Below are 13,134 nucleotides of genomic sequence, written 5' to 3'. Positions count from 1 at the left end.
TGGTTTAATTCTAAGAACTCCTTAAAGTTTTTGTTACTCCTTGAATCATTTTCGACGGAACCGTCAACGCCCCTGTCTGGTCAGGGCCTCATTTCCACACGCACTCCGTCGAACTCCACACAGACGCCACCCTCCCCCGCGACAGAGGACAGCCCTCTGGGCAGCGCTCGCGCACCTGCTCCGACGCACGCCTATGACGTCAGAGCCGGCGCGGGCTCTCGGAGCACGTTCCCCTCCCGAGCATTCTGGCCTCGCGCTCTTGCTCTCCGTCACGGTGACTGACTCAAGTCTGTTCCATGAGCTTAACCTGCACCCTTGCACTCTGATTTGGCGGCACCGTCCCAGGAAGCCGGAAGCCGCGGGGCGGGTCCGCGGTGACGCGCCGGAAGCTGCGGGGCGGGAGCCTGGGGCCGGAAGCCGCGGGGCGGGAACCTGGGGCCGGAAGCCGTGGGGCGGGAGCCTGGGGCCGGAAGCCGCGGGGCGGGCGGCGGCGCTCCCGGAGGTAGTGCGGACGTCGCGTGCGTCCGGGCGGTGCGTCGGACTGCAGGAGAAGATGGCGGTCTCCACAGGTCAGTACCCTGCCGGGCCGCCTGCTTTTCCATCCCAACCCGCGCTGCGCCTCTGCGCACAGCTGGCGGCCGGCCTGGCGGTGTGGGAGAAGCCGGAGTACGGGCCCCCGGCCGCCGGACTTCCTGCGGAGCGCGGCCGGAGCAGGGAGGGTCCTGGCGGCCGTCGGGGCGGCGGTCGTGCCCGCGCGTCGGCTGCGCGCCTGGGGGCTGGGCTGGGCCGGGCCGGCTCGCCCGGGGCTCTGGCGGGCGGTGCGGGAGCGAGGAGGGGAGCCCGGGCGGGCCGCGTCCACCTGGGCGCGCGAGGCCTCGCGTCGGGGTCCTGGATGGAGCGGGTCCGACCCCCCGGCTCGCCCTGACGTGGGCGGAGGACAGGGCCGTTCTTATCCGACTGAATGCGTGTGGTCCTTCTTTCGCTGGAGTGAAAAACTGAGGTGCAGACTAAATAGAAGCAAGGAGCGAGGTGAACGCTAATTGAAGAAAAAGCGGTTTCTTAGATTAGCTGTTCCGCTTCTCTCTCGTACTGAATACAGTTTTGGTTTCCTCTGAGCACAGACGTTGAAATTAGGTATGAACACTGAGGTTTTAGAAATCTGACCATTACAAAATGTTGAAGGGGCACAGTTTTATTACTTAAAACGTTAATACGTTTGGTCTTTAATTTTTCTAGTCATTATTGAACTGTGGCTGTGGAACAGTGTGGTTTTGTATTTCATGCCATCATTGCATAATAACACGAATTTTCAAGTCTTTGTGTACTAAAGTGGAAGGCTTCGGTGTATGTTGTGATGCGTACTTTTAAGGTAGTGCCGTTCTACCTTCATTTTTTTTTTCTATTTTTTTTCTCTACCTTCATTTTAATGAAGAATTGCGTCTTTTGTATCGTATCATTATTACGTACAGGTGTCAGGATAAGCTGTTTAACGATTTTAGCGTTGGGGAGCTATTTCGGTACACTTGGGGTCAGAGCTAACTAGTAAAGCGTGGATGATTTAAAAAGTGACACTTTAGTATTAAAACTTTACTGTCCTTGCTATTTGAAATCGAGTGTGCTTGTGCATTAAAACTCCATGTCTTTTTAAGAGTTGTGCTTCGTACCTGAAGGTTCTTGAAAATTTAGTAATAAAGTGGTGTGCTTCAATTTGATTGATAGTCTTCATTTTGTGGATTTCATTTTTTATTTAAGCACGATTTTTCTCCCCTCTAACGTTGTACATGTGAGAGTGTGGAAATATTTTGAAAAGACCAATGATTAGATTATGTTAATGGCAGGTGCTCTTTGTTAACCACAGTGAGTCATTTTTGGAAGTTGACTATGAATTATAAAGAAGTTGCTGAGAGATTACTAGCACGTTTATTGTACATTGGAAGCCTGTATTTTCTAGTTTATATTTCAGCATTCTAATTGTTACATTTACACTGCATTTAAATTTATGAGATTTGAAACCTGAGCGTAATTAGAAAGAATATTTTTTAGGCAGTTAGTTGATGTTTTCTTAAACCTCTGAAATTTGTTTTGAAACTGTTGTTAAAAATTGCCTTGGCGAATTTCATACTTTTTATTCCTTTTCTGTGCTTTACAACATTGACACTGTCATCCATCTTGGGGAGAGAGGAGTGCAGAAGCAGTTTTGGACTATGTTTCAAAACTATTTTTAAATTATATTTTCTCTTAGTTCTACTTTTGTATTGTTTGCCTCTTGGTAGCAAGGGAGGGAAACAGTACCCGTGTATTTGTGAAATAAATGTGATAAAGCTTGAAATTTTAAAATTAGGGTGTACTCTACATGTTTTTTATTTACGCCAAAATAATCTTGATAAAAATAGCTGTTTAATAGTCCGAAAAGAAAAAAACACCTGACAGATATTTTTTTAAATTTTAACTAAAGCATTATATTTTAACTTGCATTATCTAAATCATATGCTTTTAGTCTTTCTGTTACTGGGAGAAAAATTGGCAGGAAGAATTCTAACTAGCCTGAGACCTCTAAGCTGACCGGTACTTTGCCATACCATTTGGTTCTCGTTTTGCAGTTGAGTAAACTGAGGCCTGAGGAAATACAAGGTTTTACATAGTTGGTTAGCAGTAGAGTCCAGATCAGAACCCGGGTTTTTTACTCTCAGTCTAGTGCTTTTTCCATCACGAGCAGCTATGAATTTGGAATAATCCTGAAATCAGGAATCTTACTTCCTTTTAGGCTTGAGAGTGGCTTTCCTACTTCTCTTCCTAGCAGAATCCTTGTTTCAGACTGTCAGATGCTTCTCGTGGACGGAAGTAGGGCTGTGGTGGAGACCCCACTGGCTAGGTTCCCCTTTCCCGAGAGACAGTCACCTCTGGGGGTCAAGATGATTTCATAGGACACGGCTTAAGAAACACGACTCTTTGGGATAGAAATTTGTTAGTATATTTAGTACCTGTGATTCAAAAATTTAATCACATCTCAGCACTAATAGAAGTATTAATGTTAGATTAAAAAGTGTGGTAGGTCTACGTAAGCCATGTAGGTGGAAAACAACCACAGTGAAGCCTGATTACCTTTTTCAGAAGTGGGAAGCATTATGTATACGGGAACAGGAACTGGGTTGGCCGTGTTTTAATTCCCCTGCTGCCCTGGTAGATTGCCATGCGAGGCGTGCAATGAGTCTCTTAAGCCTTGCTTTTCCGTCCCTTCTATGAAAAGGTTGGACTACATGATTTTGTTTGTTTTCCCCATCTTCAGGATGAAGATTTGTGGATATGGGCAGAACTTGGGAGTAGTAATAGAAGAAGAGATTTGCAGGTGTAAATCATAGAACCTGGAAATTAAACAATACAAGAGCTGAACTGTAATAGTCCAGGGTATTTCCCTCTTGAGACTTTAATAACAGGCCTGGTAGATTTGTCTATGTGAGTTAGGAACCTGGGTGCTCTTGACATATGTTTGCTCTTGATAATATCGTCAAGCAATACAACCTTACTATCAGCAGTCCTCCCTTTGCATGGTAGTTTGGGTGGCAAACTGAAACTGTTCAGAGCAATCTTATTAAGTGAGAAAAATTATGATTATTCTGTGACCTTTGAAAATGTTTGCTGAAACATTGAAAAACTCCTGGGATTACAAGCATATAGGAAAAACGGAAAAAATAGTAAAACTAGCATTTGTTTAGTACCCTGTAGTTTAAACGTGAGAGATTAAAAATTAGAGTGTTTTTGTTTCTTTATAAAACGTTGTCAAGAGTAGTTTGAACGGGCTTCCCTGGTGGCGCAGTGGTTGAGAATCTGCCTGCTAATGCAGGGGACACGGGTTCGAGCCCTGGTCTGGGAAGATCCCACATGCCGCGGAGCGGCTGGGCCCGTGAGCCACAACTGCTGAGCCTGAGCGTCTGGAGCCTGTGCCCCGCAACGGGAGGGGCCGCGATAGTGAAAGGCCCGCGCACCGCGATGAAGAGCGGTCCCCGCACCGTGACGAAGAGTGGCCCCCACTTGCCGCAACTAGAGAAAGCCCTCACACGAACCGAAGACCCAGCACAGCCAAAAATAAATAAATAAAATTAAATAGCCTACTTTAAAAAAAAAAAAAAAAAAAAAGAAATGAGTAAACCTAGTTGGAATATTTAAAAAAAAAAAAAAAAAAAAAAGAGTAGTTTGAACAATGCTTGCCTCATCTTCCTATCGTATAACTTATGTGGAACAAGCATCTTTTCTGTGCTTTGGTGAATTGTCATACTCCTAAATTTGGATCTGCTTCCAGTATTTTGTAATTTGTGCTTTCAATGTTAGGAAATATCTCTGAGAGTTTCTTTATTGTGAAGTTTTTCACTTCCTCTGGGACACGGTCATCCTTTTCCTACATCTCCTTTCCTCATTTATGTCAATAAGCTCACGTTCACAGAATTCCTCTGCCTGGTCTTCCGGAGTCTCTCCAGCGTTCCCACGGTCAAATTTCTTCTGTGACTCTCTTTACATTTGTTCAAAATTCACTTCCCGTGTTGCCAGTTCCTGTTTCTTTGCTGGACTTTCATCTTTGTTGGCTATTTTTATGGACTGTCACTGGTGGACAAGGAGGCAACTTTATTCCATGCTTTGCTGTCTGTTAACTGAGTGAGAGATGTGCAGTGAGCCCTCACCTGCACACGGAAAGCTGTGGCGTGCTGGCTGCTGGTCGGGACTGCTCGTCTGTCACTCACATGGTGACCTGTGGACTGAGGAGCTAGCACCACGTGTGTGCTCTGTGTGCTTACTCATTGTCTGCGTACCGTGGAGACGGGAGTCTGAACCCTGTTGTGGGGGGACTGGTGTCTCACTAAACCGTGGTAACTGAAAGTCACGCGTGTGGAAACCATGAAAAGCGGAGATTGCCCACATGTGGAAACATCCACTTCGCAAGTATTTGTGGAGCTGTTTGATGCAAGATTTCAAAATGGATGTGAGGTATGTAGACTAGAATAAATGGAATGAAATCCAGTGTTCAAAAGTTTGTTTCAAAAGTAGTTAACTGTTTTAGGGCTTCCCTGGTGGCGCAGTGGTTGAGAATCTGCCTGCCAATGCAGGGGACACGGGTTCGAGCCCTGGTCTGGGAAGATCCCACATGCCATGGAGCAACTGGGCCTGTGAGCCACAATTACTGAGCCTGCGCGTCTGGAGCCTGTGCTCCGCAACAAGAGAGGCCGCGATGGTGAGAGGCCCGCGCACCGCGATGAAGAGTGGTCCCCACTTGCCGCAACTAGAGAAAGCCCTCACACAGAAACGAAGACTCAACACAGTCATAAATAAAATAAATAAAAGAACGTGAAAAAAAAAAGAGTCAGCTTAAAAAAAAAAAAAAAAGAAAAAAAAAAAGTAGTTAACTGTTTTAAAAGAGCAGATGTATTTATAAGTAAATCTTTGAGATATTATTGTAAGATGGGACTTCAGGACTGGGTTTGCAAGTGTATTCTTGTTTACACAGTCTTTGCTGACTTGTGTAAGAGCAGATGTTATTTTCAGTTTAAGTTGGAACTCAGCAAAGTTTGAAACTACAGAAGGGGAGAGAGGTCCTTATGGCTTGTATAGGTCCTTATACATATATTGGAATAGTAGTGCTCATGGAAAGTACATTATGAATCATTTAGGCTCTAGGCAAAGTTTATTTTATAGATGAGCACTGACTATCTAGATATGAAATGACTTTCACAAGATTACTTAGCTAGATGCTGAGTCCAGAGCTAGTTTCTTGATTTCAGGTTCTTTGATGCTGCTTCTGTATCATACTGTATTCTATAAACTTTTTGGTTGCTTCATGTAAGTGGAATCATACAGCATTTGCCTTTTTCTTTGTGACTTATTTCTCAGCATAATACTCTCTAGGTCCATCCGTGTTGTCGCAAATGGCAAGATTTCATTCTTTTTTATGGCTGAATGGTATTACAGTGTATTTATGTGTGTGTGTGTGCACGCATGTGTGTGCACCTTCCACATCATCTTTATCCATTCATGTATTGATGGGAACTTAGGTTGCTTTCATATCTTGGCTATTGTGCATAATGCTGCAATGAACATAAGGGTGAATATATCTTTTTGAAATAGTGCTTTTGTTCTTTTCAGATAAATAGCCAGGAGTAGAATTGCTGAATTGTATGGTAGTTCTATTTTTAATTTTTTGAGGAACCTCCATACTGTTTTCCATAGTGGCTGCACCAATTTACATTCCCACCAACAGTGCACAAGGGTCCCCTTTTCTCCACATTCTTGCCAACTTGTTTTTTGTTGTCTTTTTGATGACAGCAGTTCTGACAGGTGTGAGGTGGTACCTCATTGTGGTTTCGATTTGCATTTCCCTTATGATTAGTGATGTTGAGCATCACCTTTTCATGTGCCTGTTGGCCATCTGTGTGTCTTTGGAAAGATGTCTTATTCAGATCCTCTGCCCAGTTTTTAAATCAGGTTGCTTTTTTGGATGTTGAGTTGTATGAGTTCTTTGTATATTTTGGATATTAATCCCTTATCAGATGTAGTGTTTGCAAATGTCTTCTCCCATTCTATAGGCTTCTTTTTTGTTATGTTGATAGTTTCCTTCACTGTGCAAAGCTTTTAGTTTGATGTAGTCTCATTTGCTTATTTTTGCTTTTTCTTCCCCTTGCCTGAGGAGACATCCAAAAAATTATTGCTAAGACTGATGTCAAAGAGCATACTGCCTAAGTTTTCTTCTAGAAATTTTAAGGCTTCAGGTATTACATTTAAGTCGTTGACGGATTTTGAGTTTACTTTTGTGTGTGGTGTGAGGGAGTAGTCCAGTTTGATTCTTGTGCATGTAGCTGTTCGGTTTCCCCAGCACCATTTACTGAAGTCACTCTTCATTGTATGTTCTTGTTTCCTTTGTTGTAGATTAATTGCCCACATAAGTGTGGGTTCATTTCTGGTTTGTCCGTCTTAAAAAATTTGCATTATTTGTCTCTTTATTGTTGAGTAGTAAGAGTTCTTATATATTCTAGGTACAAGTTTCTTATTAGATGTACGGTTTGTAAGTATTTTCTCTTATTCTGTAGGTTTTTTGATTTTCTTGGTATCCTTTGAAACCCCAAAGTTTTAAATTTTGGTAAAGTCCAATTTATCTATTGTTTTCTACTTTATTAAGATGAAAAGTCTGACTTTTGGTATGTACTTCATCGTCTATCTCTTTGTTTTAAAAACATCATGTTGACATATGTAAGTTCTAAGTGATGATCTGGTTATGATTATTATACAGGATTACCACATGACAGAGGGTAGGAGTCTAAGCCCTGCCTTGCCAGGTGTGAGGTTTAATGTTACATTGAGTTATATAGCCAGATAGCAGGCATGCTTCAAGCAGTTTATTCTTTGTAAGTATGTAATTATGCCGTCGATTTTTTTCAGTCTAGTGACTGGAATGTTATTGAAAAGTACCAACAATGCATAGCTTGGTTTACTGTTTGTTATTCATGGTAGTGTCACCTGCTACGTGAATTATCAGTTACAGCTTACTAAACAGTATTGATGTAATTGGTTGTTTCCTGAGAGGATATACTTGTTATTGAAAAGTTTTTAATTTTCTCAAGTGTTCACCCTGCCAGCAGTGACTTGGCGGGATATTTCCTTTGCTTCTAACTGCAGCTCCCTGGCGTCACAGGAGAGCCCCTGCACCCTGTAAGTGGTCTCCGTCAGAGGGAGGTGTGCCAGTCCTCACTCCACTTGGAGGTCCCTGCTGGAGAGGAAGCAGAGTATGTTGTGGTTCACCTAGCTTTCCGCCACTCCCGAGTTTATTCTCAGGGAGGCATTCCTTCTTAGTTCTGAAGTAAACATTGCTCACAGGTTTCCTGGAGAATATTAAGTAACTCTGTTCTCCCTGCTTGGTCTGCCTCATCGAGATATCAGTAGTGTGCCTGAGCAGGATCTCTTGTGGTAGCTTATTGCATTTGAATGCGTCCGCGTACATGGTTGTCCTCACCCACCACCACCGCCAAGACGCTGGGGAAAGGATTCTGTGTTCAGAATCGGCATCACCTGCTTCAGGACTGGCCCATAAGTGTCGACAGAAAGGTTGAAAGTAAGCATCTGCCGTAAACGCACCACGTGTTTATTGAGTGCCTCCGATGTTGTCATTTCCTTATGGTGCGATTTCTATGTGAGTGATTTAATAATGAGAAAACAAATGGCTCAAGTAAAATCTAGCTTTCCCCCTTTGTGTATTACAATGCTTTACTTTTAAATTTTGTTTTGAGTTTACTTTTCTGAAGTGAAGCAGTACTAAAAGGATATTTTGTGTTCAAATACTTTCATTAAATAAACACATGAAGCTGCTTATTTTTTCCTTACCTGAGTTAGTATACAGCACATAGGCTGTAAGAAGAGTTGCAGAAATTTGGGGGAGTGGCTGGGGGCAGAGTGGTTTTGGCTGTCACCTAAAGAGTACCAGTAGCATGATTCACATTCTACTGTACATAATGCAGCTTCCATACCACGGGTTCGAGGCACTTTGCAAATCCTCTAATCCAGAGGATTTGTGTTTGAAGGTATAGTACAGATGCTTCAGATGTATGTTTTTTTTTTTTTTTTTTTTTAATTTATTTATTTTTTTGGCTGCGTTGGGTCTTCGCTGCTGTGCACGGGCCTCCTCTAGTTGCGGCGAGTGGGGGCCACTCCTCGTTGCGGTGCGCGGGCCTCTCATCGTTGTGGCCTCTCTTGTTGCGGAGCACGGGCTCCAGGTGCACAGGCTTCAGCAGTTGTGGCACGTGGGCTCAGTAGTTGTGGCGCACGGGCTCTAGAGCTCAGGCTCAGTAGTTGTGGCGCACGGGCTCAGCCGCTCCGCGGCATGTGGGATCTTCCCAGGCCAGGGCTCGAACCCGTGTCCCCTGCACCGGCAGGCAGACTCTCAACCACTGCGCCACCAGGGAAGCCCCAGATGTATGTTTGATTTGAAATTTTTTTCAGATTTATTTTCATCTGCCATATTTCATCAATTCTAAGACAAATTTTAATATCTGAAATGGATATATGGCTTCAAACAGTGATTTATTCCTATGACTCGGGGGCTGACTGGGTGGTTTTGCTCGTCTCCCTTCACCTGACGGTGGGCTGGGCCTTTTGCCCAGGCGCCTTGGTTCTCGTCCACGTGGCCACTCCAGGTGCCCTGTTTGGACTTCCTCGCATCCCAGTAGTGTCTGGGAGGTCAGAATTTATATGGTGGTTGGCTTCCAAGAAAACCAAACATAAGCTATAGGGCTCTGACGAGGCTTGTCCCAGCCCAGAACTGCACCAGCATCACGTTCTACCGAAACAAGTGGCAAGGCCAGCCCAGATTCGGGGGGAGGGGAGTAGCCCTGGCCTCTGACCAGGAGGGCACGTGCCTGGAGACAGGAGACGGGTTGTTCACAGTTGGCTCTGAGGCAGGCTACACTCTGTGTGCTTTGTTCTTGAGGGTGGATTTCACAGACTGGAGTATAAATCAAAGCGTATAAATATTTAAAAATTCTTGTTTTATTTTGTCAAATTCCCTCTTCAGCAAGGTGTAGTCAATTTCCAGTGAGATGTAAGGATGGATAAATGTAGTTTATCCACTGTCTTGCCAGCATTGTGTTTACTGTGCTTTTATTTTTTGATGGGAGTACAGTAATGTCATTTTTTTTTTTTCAAGGCTGCATGTTTTTCTTATTTTCTCTTTTGGTTCATTTTCTTGTTGGATTATCAGTTGTATTTCATATCTGTCTATGAAATACATATTATCCATTTACTACTTCAGTGTAACTGGTTATTGATGTTATAGGGTTTTAATAGTTTAAAAATCAACTTAAAATTTTTATACCTTATGTTTATTACTTTTTCCCTTTTGCTTTTTTTTTTTTTTGGACTTCTTAGGATAGGGTCATGTCTGATGTTCTGAAACAGTCCTCCAAATGGAATTCAAGAATCCTAAACTTGGGAGGAGCTTTAGGAATAACGTGGTTGTGCAAGGGTTCTGAAGCTGAGGATAGAGGTGGGGCAGAGACCCGGGGACAGGATTTCTCCTTTCTCCCCAGTCCAGCCGGACCCCTTCTGAAGTAGGCTTGTATGTGCGGGTCAGTGAGCTGGGTTGGGGTGGGCTCATGTAGTTTAGTCCCACATTTTACATCAGAGTACGCAGAGTGTAAGAAAAAGACACTGCCCAAAGTCACCTGTCTAGTTTTGTGGTAGAGCAAAACTACTACTTTAGGAAACTTTACTGTTGCTTTTGTCATCTAAGTGCTTCTCATACGCTGTGATTTGTGTCTTGCTGCCCTGATACGCTGTCGGCTCCATGAGGGCTGGGGCTGGGACTGTCAGTGTGAGATCCCATGGCCTAGCACAGTTCCTAGCTCGCGCTTGATGTTTAGTTTTGGTTATTGGAAATAAATAAAATCACAGAATTAGAACAATAAAACGAACCACGTTTTTCTTAGTGGAGGCATTTAACGTTTTTTCCCTGATTGCTCTTTCATCACAGCCAATGTTGTTCTCCCCTCTGCCCTCCTGTCCTTGAAGTCTGTGCTTAAACCCCTCCCTTGGTCTTCATCGCCGCAGGTGAAGTCTGAATTTGCAAGCACACCTGTCCTTCCAGGCAGTTTCTGGCTCTTTGCTCATTTATACTCAACTGCTATCCCCAAACATTGCCTACCATTCTTTCTCTCCTTGTTTGGGTACTGTTTCTCCTTTGCTTTTTAGATGAAAGATTTTTAAACAGCAGAAAAATGCATAAATACACGTTCACCCACCCCCAGCTCTCTCAAACGCTAATAAATTATTCTTGCTTCAGGTTTTTTGTTTCTTGAAGAAACGAAACATTACCAGGACCCTTCCAAGTACTAGGCCCCTTCCTCTTTGCCCAGAGGTGATCACTATCCTGATTAAGGAGTATATTCCACAAACATTTTTATACCTTTGCTAGATATGTATGTATTCAGGAAGAGTATAGTAAAGGTCTGTTGATATATAGCTTTTTTTTTTTTTTGGTTTATTTTTTCTTTTTAATTATGGTAAAGTGTTTGTAACATACAATTTACTGTCTTAACTGCCTCTGTACAGTTCAGCAATATCATGTATTCACTTTGTTGTGCAGCCAATCTCCAGATCCTTTTCACCTTGTAAAACTGCAACTGTACACTTACTAAACAACATGTTTGTAAAATTTTAACATTGATTGATACTTGTAGCTCTAATTCTTTCATTTTAATTGCAACAGTATTCTGTCATGGATTATACCATGTGATGCTTAGGTTGTTTCTAAATTTTCACGATTAGAAATCATGGTAAGTGAGCATTCCTACCTTCCTCCAACCCTTTGCCAGCATCTCCGTGAATGTTACCAGTTTCCTCCCAGAGTTGTACCAGTTTATGCCAACCTCAGCAGTGAATGAGCCTCCATCTCTACATTTTTGTCAAACCAAGTATTGCCAGACTTAATATTTGTCAGTCTGGTGGAGAGTCATTATGGTTTAATTCATGTTTCCCCTGATTACTGTTGAGGTTGAGAACCCTTTTTATGTGTTTATTGTACATCCGTTTCCATTTCTGTGAACCTCCTTGTTCACTATTTTCTTCTCCTTGTTGAATCATAGGATGAATTCTTCGTATATTTTGGAGGCTGACATTTTCTGGTTATGTTACTCATAACAGTTTGTGGCTCTTTTGTCAAGTTGGTTTTTAAATTTTAGTCAAGTTTATCAATCTTTTGGTTTGTGCTTTTTTTTTTTTAAAAGAAATCCTTTCTTATATCCCAAGGTCGGAGGATATCATATATTTTCCTAAAGTCTATGTTTTGCTCTTCACATTTAGGCATTTAATATGCCTAGGATTGATTTTCGTGTATGCTGTGAGATAGGGATCTAATTTATTTTTCCATGTGGATAAAATTTTCTAACATCATTTACTGAACAGTCCAGTCCATTCTTTCCCTATTTTTTTGTTTTGAAATAATTTCAGATTTACAGAAGAGTTACATGACCAGTATGAGGAAATCCTACCCGCTGCTAATATTTAAGATTTTTGCACGTGCTTGCGTGTGTACTCTTTCCTTCCCTCTTCCCCTCCGTCCATACAGACATACTTTTTTTAATGAACCATTTGAGAATAAGTTATAGACATGTCCCTCTTCGCTGCTAAATACTTCACTGTGTGTGTACTGAAAACCGGGACGTTCTCTTGCTCGACAATATAATTATCAAAATCAAGAAATTAACTTTGATACCGAACTTTTCTCTCTGGGCCCTGTTCAGACTGCCAGTTTTCCACTAATGTTCTTTAAAGCAAAATCATAACATATATATTTTTCTGGTACATGATTCAAGATTGGTCCTCTTTTAGTGTGGATTCCTGCTGACTCTTTCTTTTTTTTTTTGATGTGGACCATTTTTTAAAGTTTTTATTGAATTTTTTGCAGTATTGCTTCTGTTTTATGTTTTGGTTTTTTGGCCGCAAGGCGTGTGGGATCCCAGCTCCGACCAGGGACCGAACCCGCACCCCCTGCTTTGGAAGGCGAACTTTCAACCTCTGGATTGCCAGGAAAGTCCCCCTGCTGACTCTTAATGCTGCCCTTATTACATATCCTGTTTTCATACATGCATGTATCTGTTTTGGGGCTTTCTTTTTCATTAGTCTGTTTGTCGGATTCTTGCACTGACTTCACATTATCTTAATTACTTTCTTTGGCTGATGGGGAAGTCTTAACATCTAGGGAAGTTATCCCCTCTGTTTTCCTTTTCTTTAAAAGTTTTCTCCGAATTCCTGCCCCTTAAGTTTTCCATAAGAATATTAGGACTCTTTGTCCTGTTCCAAGAACAATGCTATTGGAATTTCAGTTTAAATTGTAAGAATCTGTGGATTAGTTTGAGGAGAACTTATGTATTTGCAGTGAGTTTCTCATGTAGGCAGATTGTTCTGTTTATTCAGTTTTTTGACATTCTTTGCTTATGTTTTTTAATTTTCTCCACTGATGTCCTGAATATTTTCACCTACTCTCCCCCTGAATGGTTTCTTTTATGTTGTACCTGGAGAGTTTCTTCTTCAAGGAGACCTTCCTTGTCCATTCTTTGGGGTTGGTTGTCCTTCCTAGGTGTCCCCAGAGGATGTTTTACTTTGTGT

General features: G+C 42.5%; 1 protein-coding gene across 4 annotated transcripts in view; it reads left to right on the top strand.

Moving 5' to 3' along the window:
* Positions 1-472: 472 nt before the first annotated feature.
* UBE2V2 (ubiquitin conjugating enzyme E2 V2) overlaps positions 473-13,134 on the top strand; it is a 33,307-nt gene continuing 20,645 nt past the window's right edge. For 2 of the 4 annotated variants that reach the window (XR_005017025.1, XM_036830283.1), the window contains exon 1: positions 473-569. Coding sequence is in view for 1 of the 4 variants with exons in the window: in XM_036830283.1 (XP_036686178.1) it covers positions 554-569 (16 nt within the window). In the remaining 3 variants the exon portion in view is untranslated. Of the gene's footprint in view, positions 570-1,112; positions 1,135-7,641; positions 7,690-13,134 lie in introns of those variants that run through there. The other 2 variants (XM_036830285.1, XM_036830284.1) reach the window with 2 other exon arrangements.

This window comes from Balaenoptera musculus, chromosome 17, assembly GCF_009873245.2.
Source record: "Balaenoptera musculus isolate JJ_BM4_2016_0621 chromosome 17, mBalMus1.pri.v3, whole genome shotgun sequence".
NCBI lineage: Eukaryota > Metazoa > Chordata > Mammalia > Artiodactyla > Balaenopteridae > Balaenoptera > Balaenoptera musculus.
Note: the sequence above shows the minus strand (reverse complement) of the source record. Positions and strands in the feature narration are given on the sequence as shown.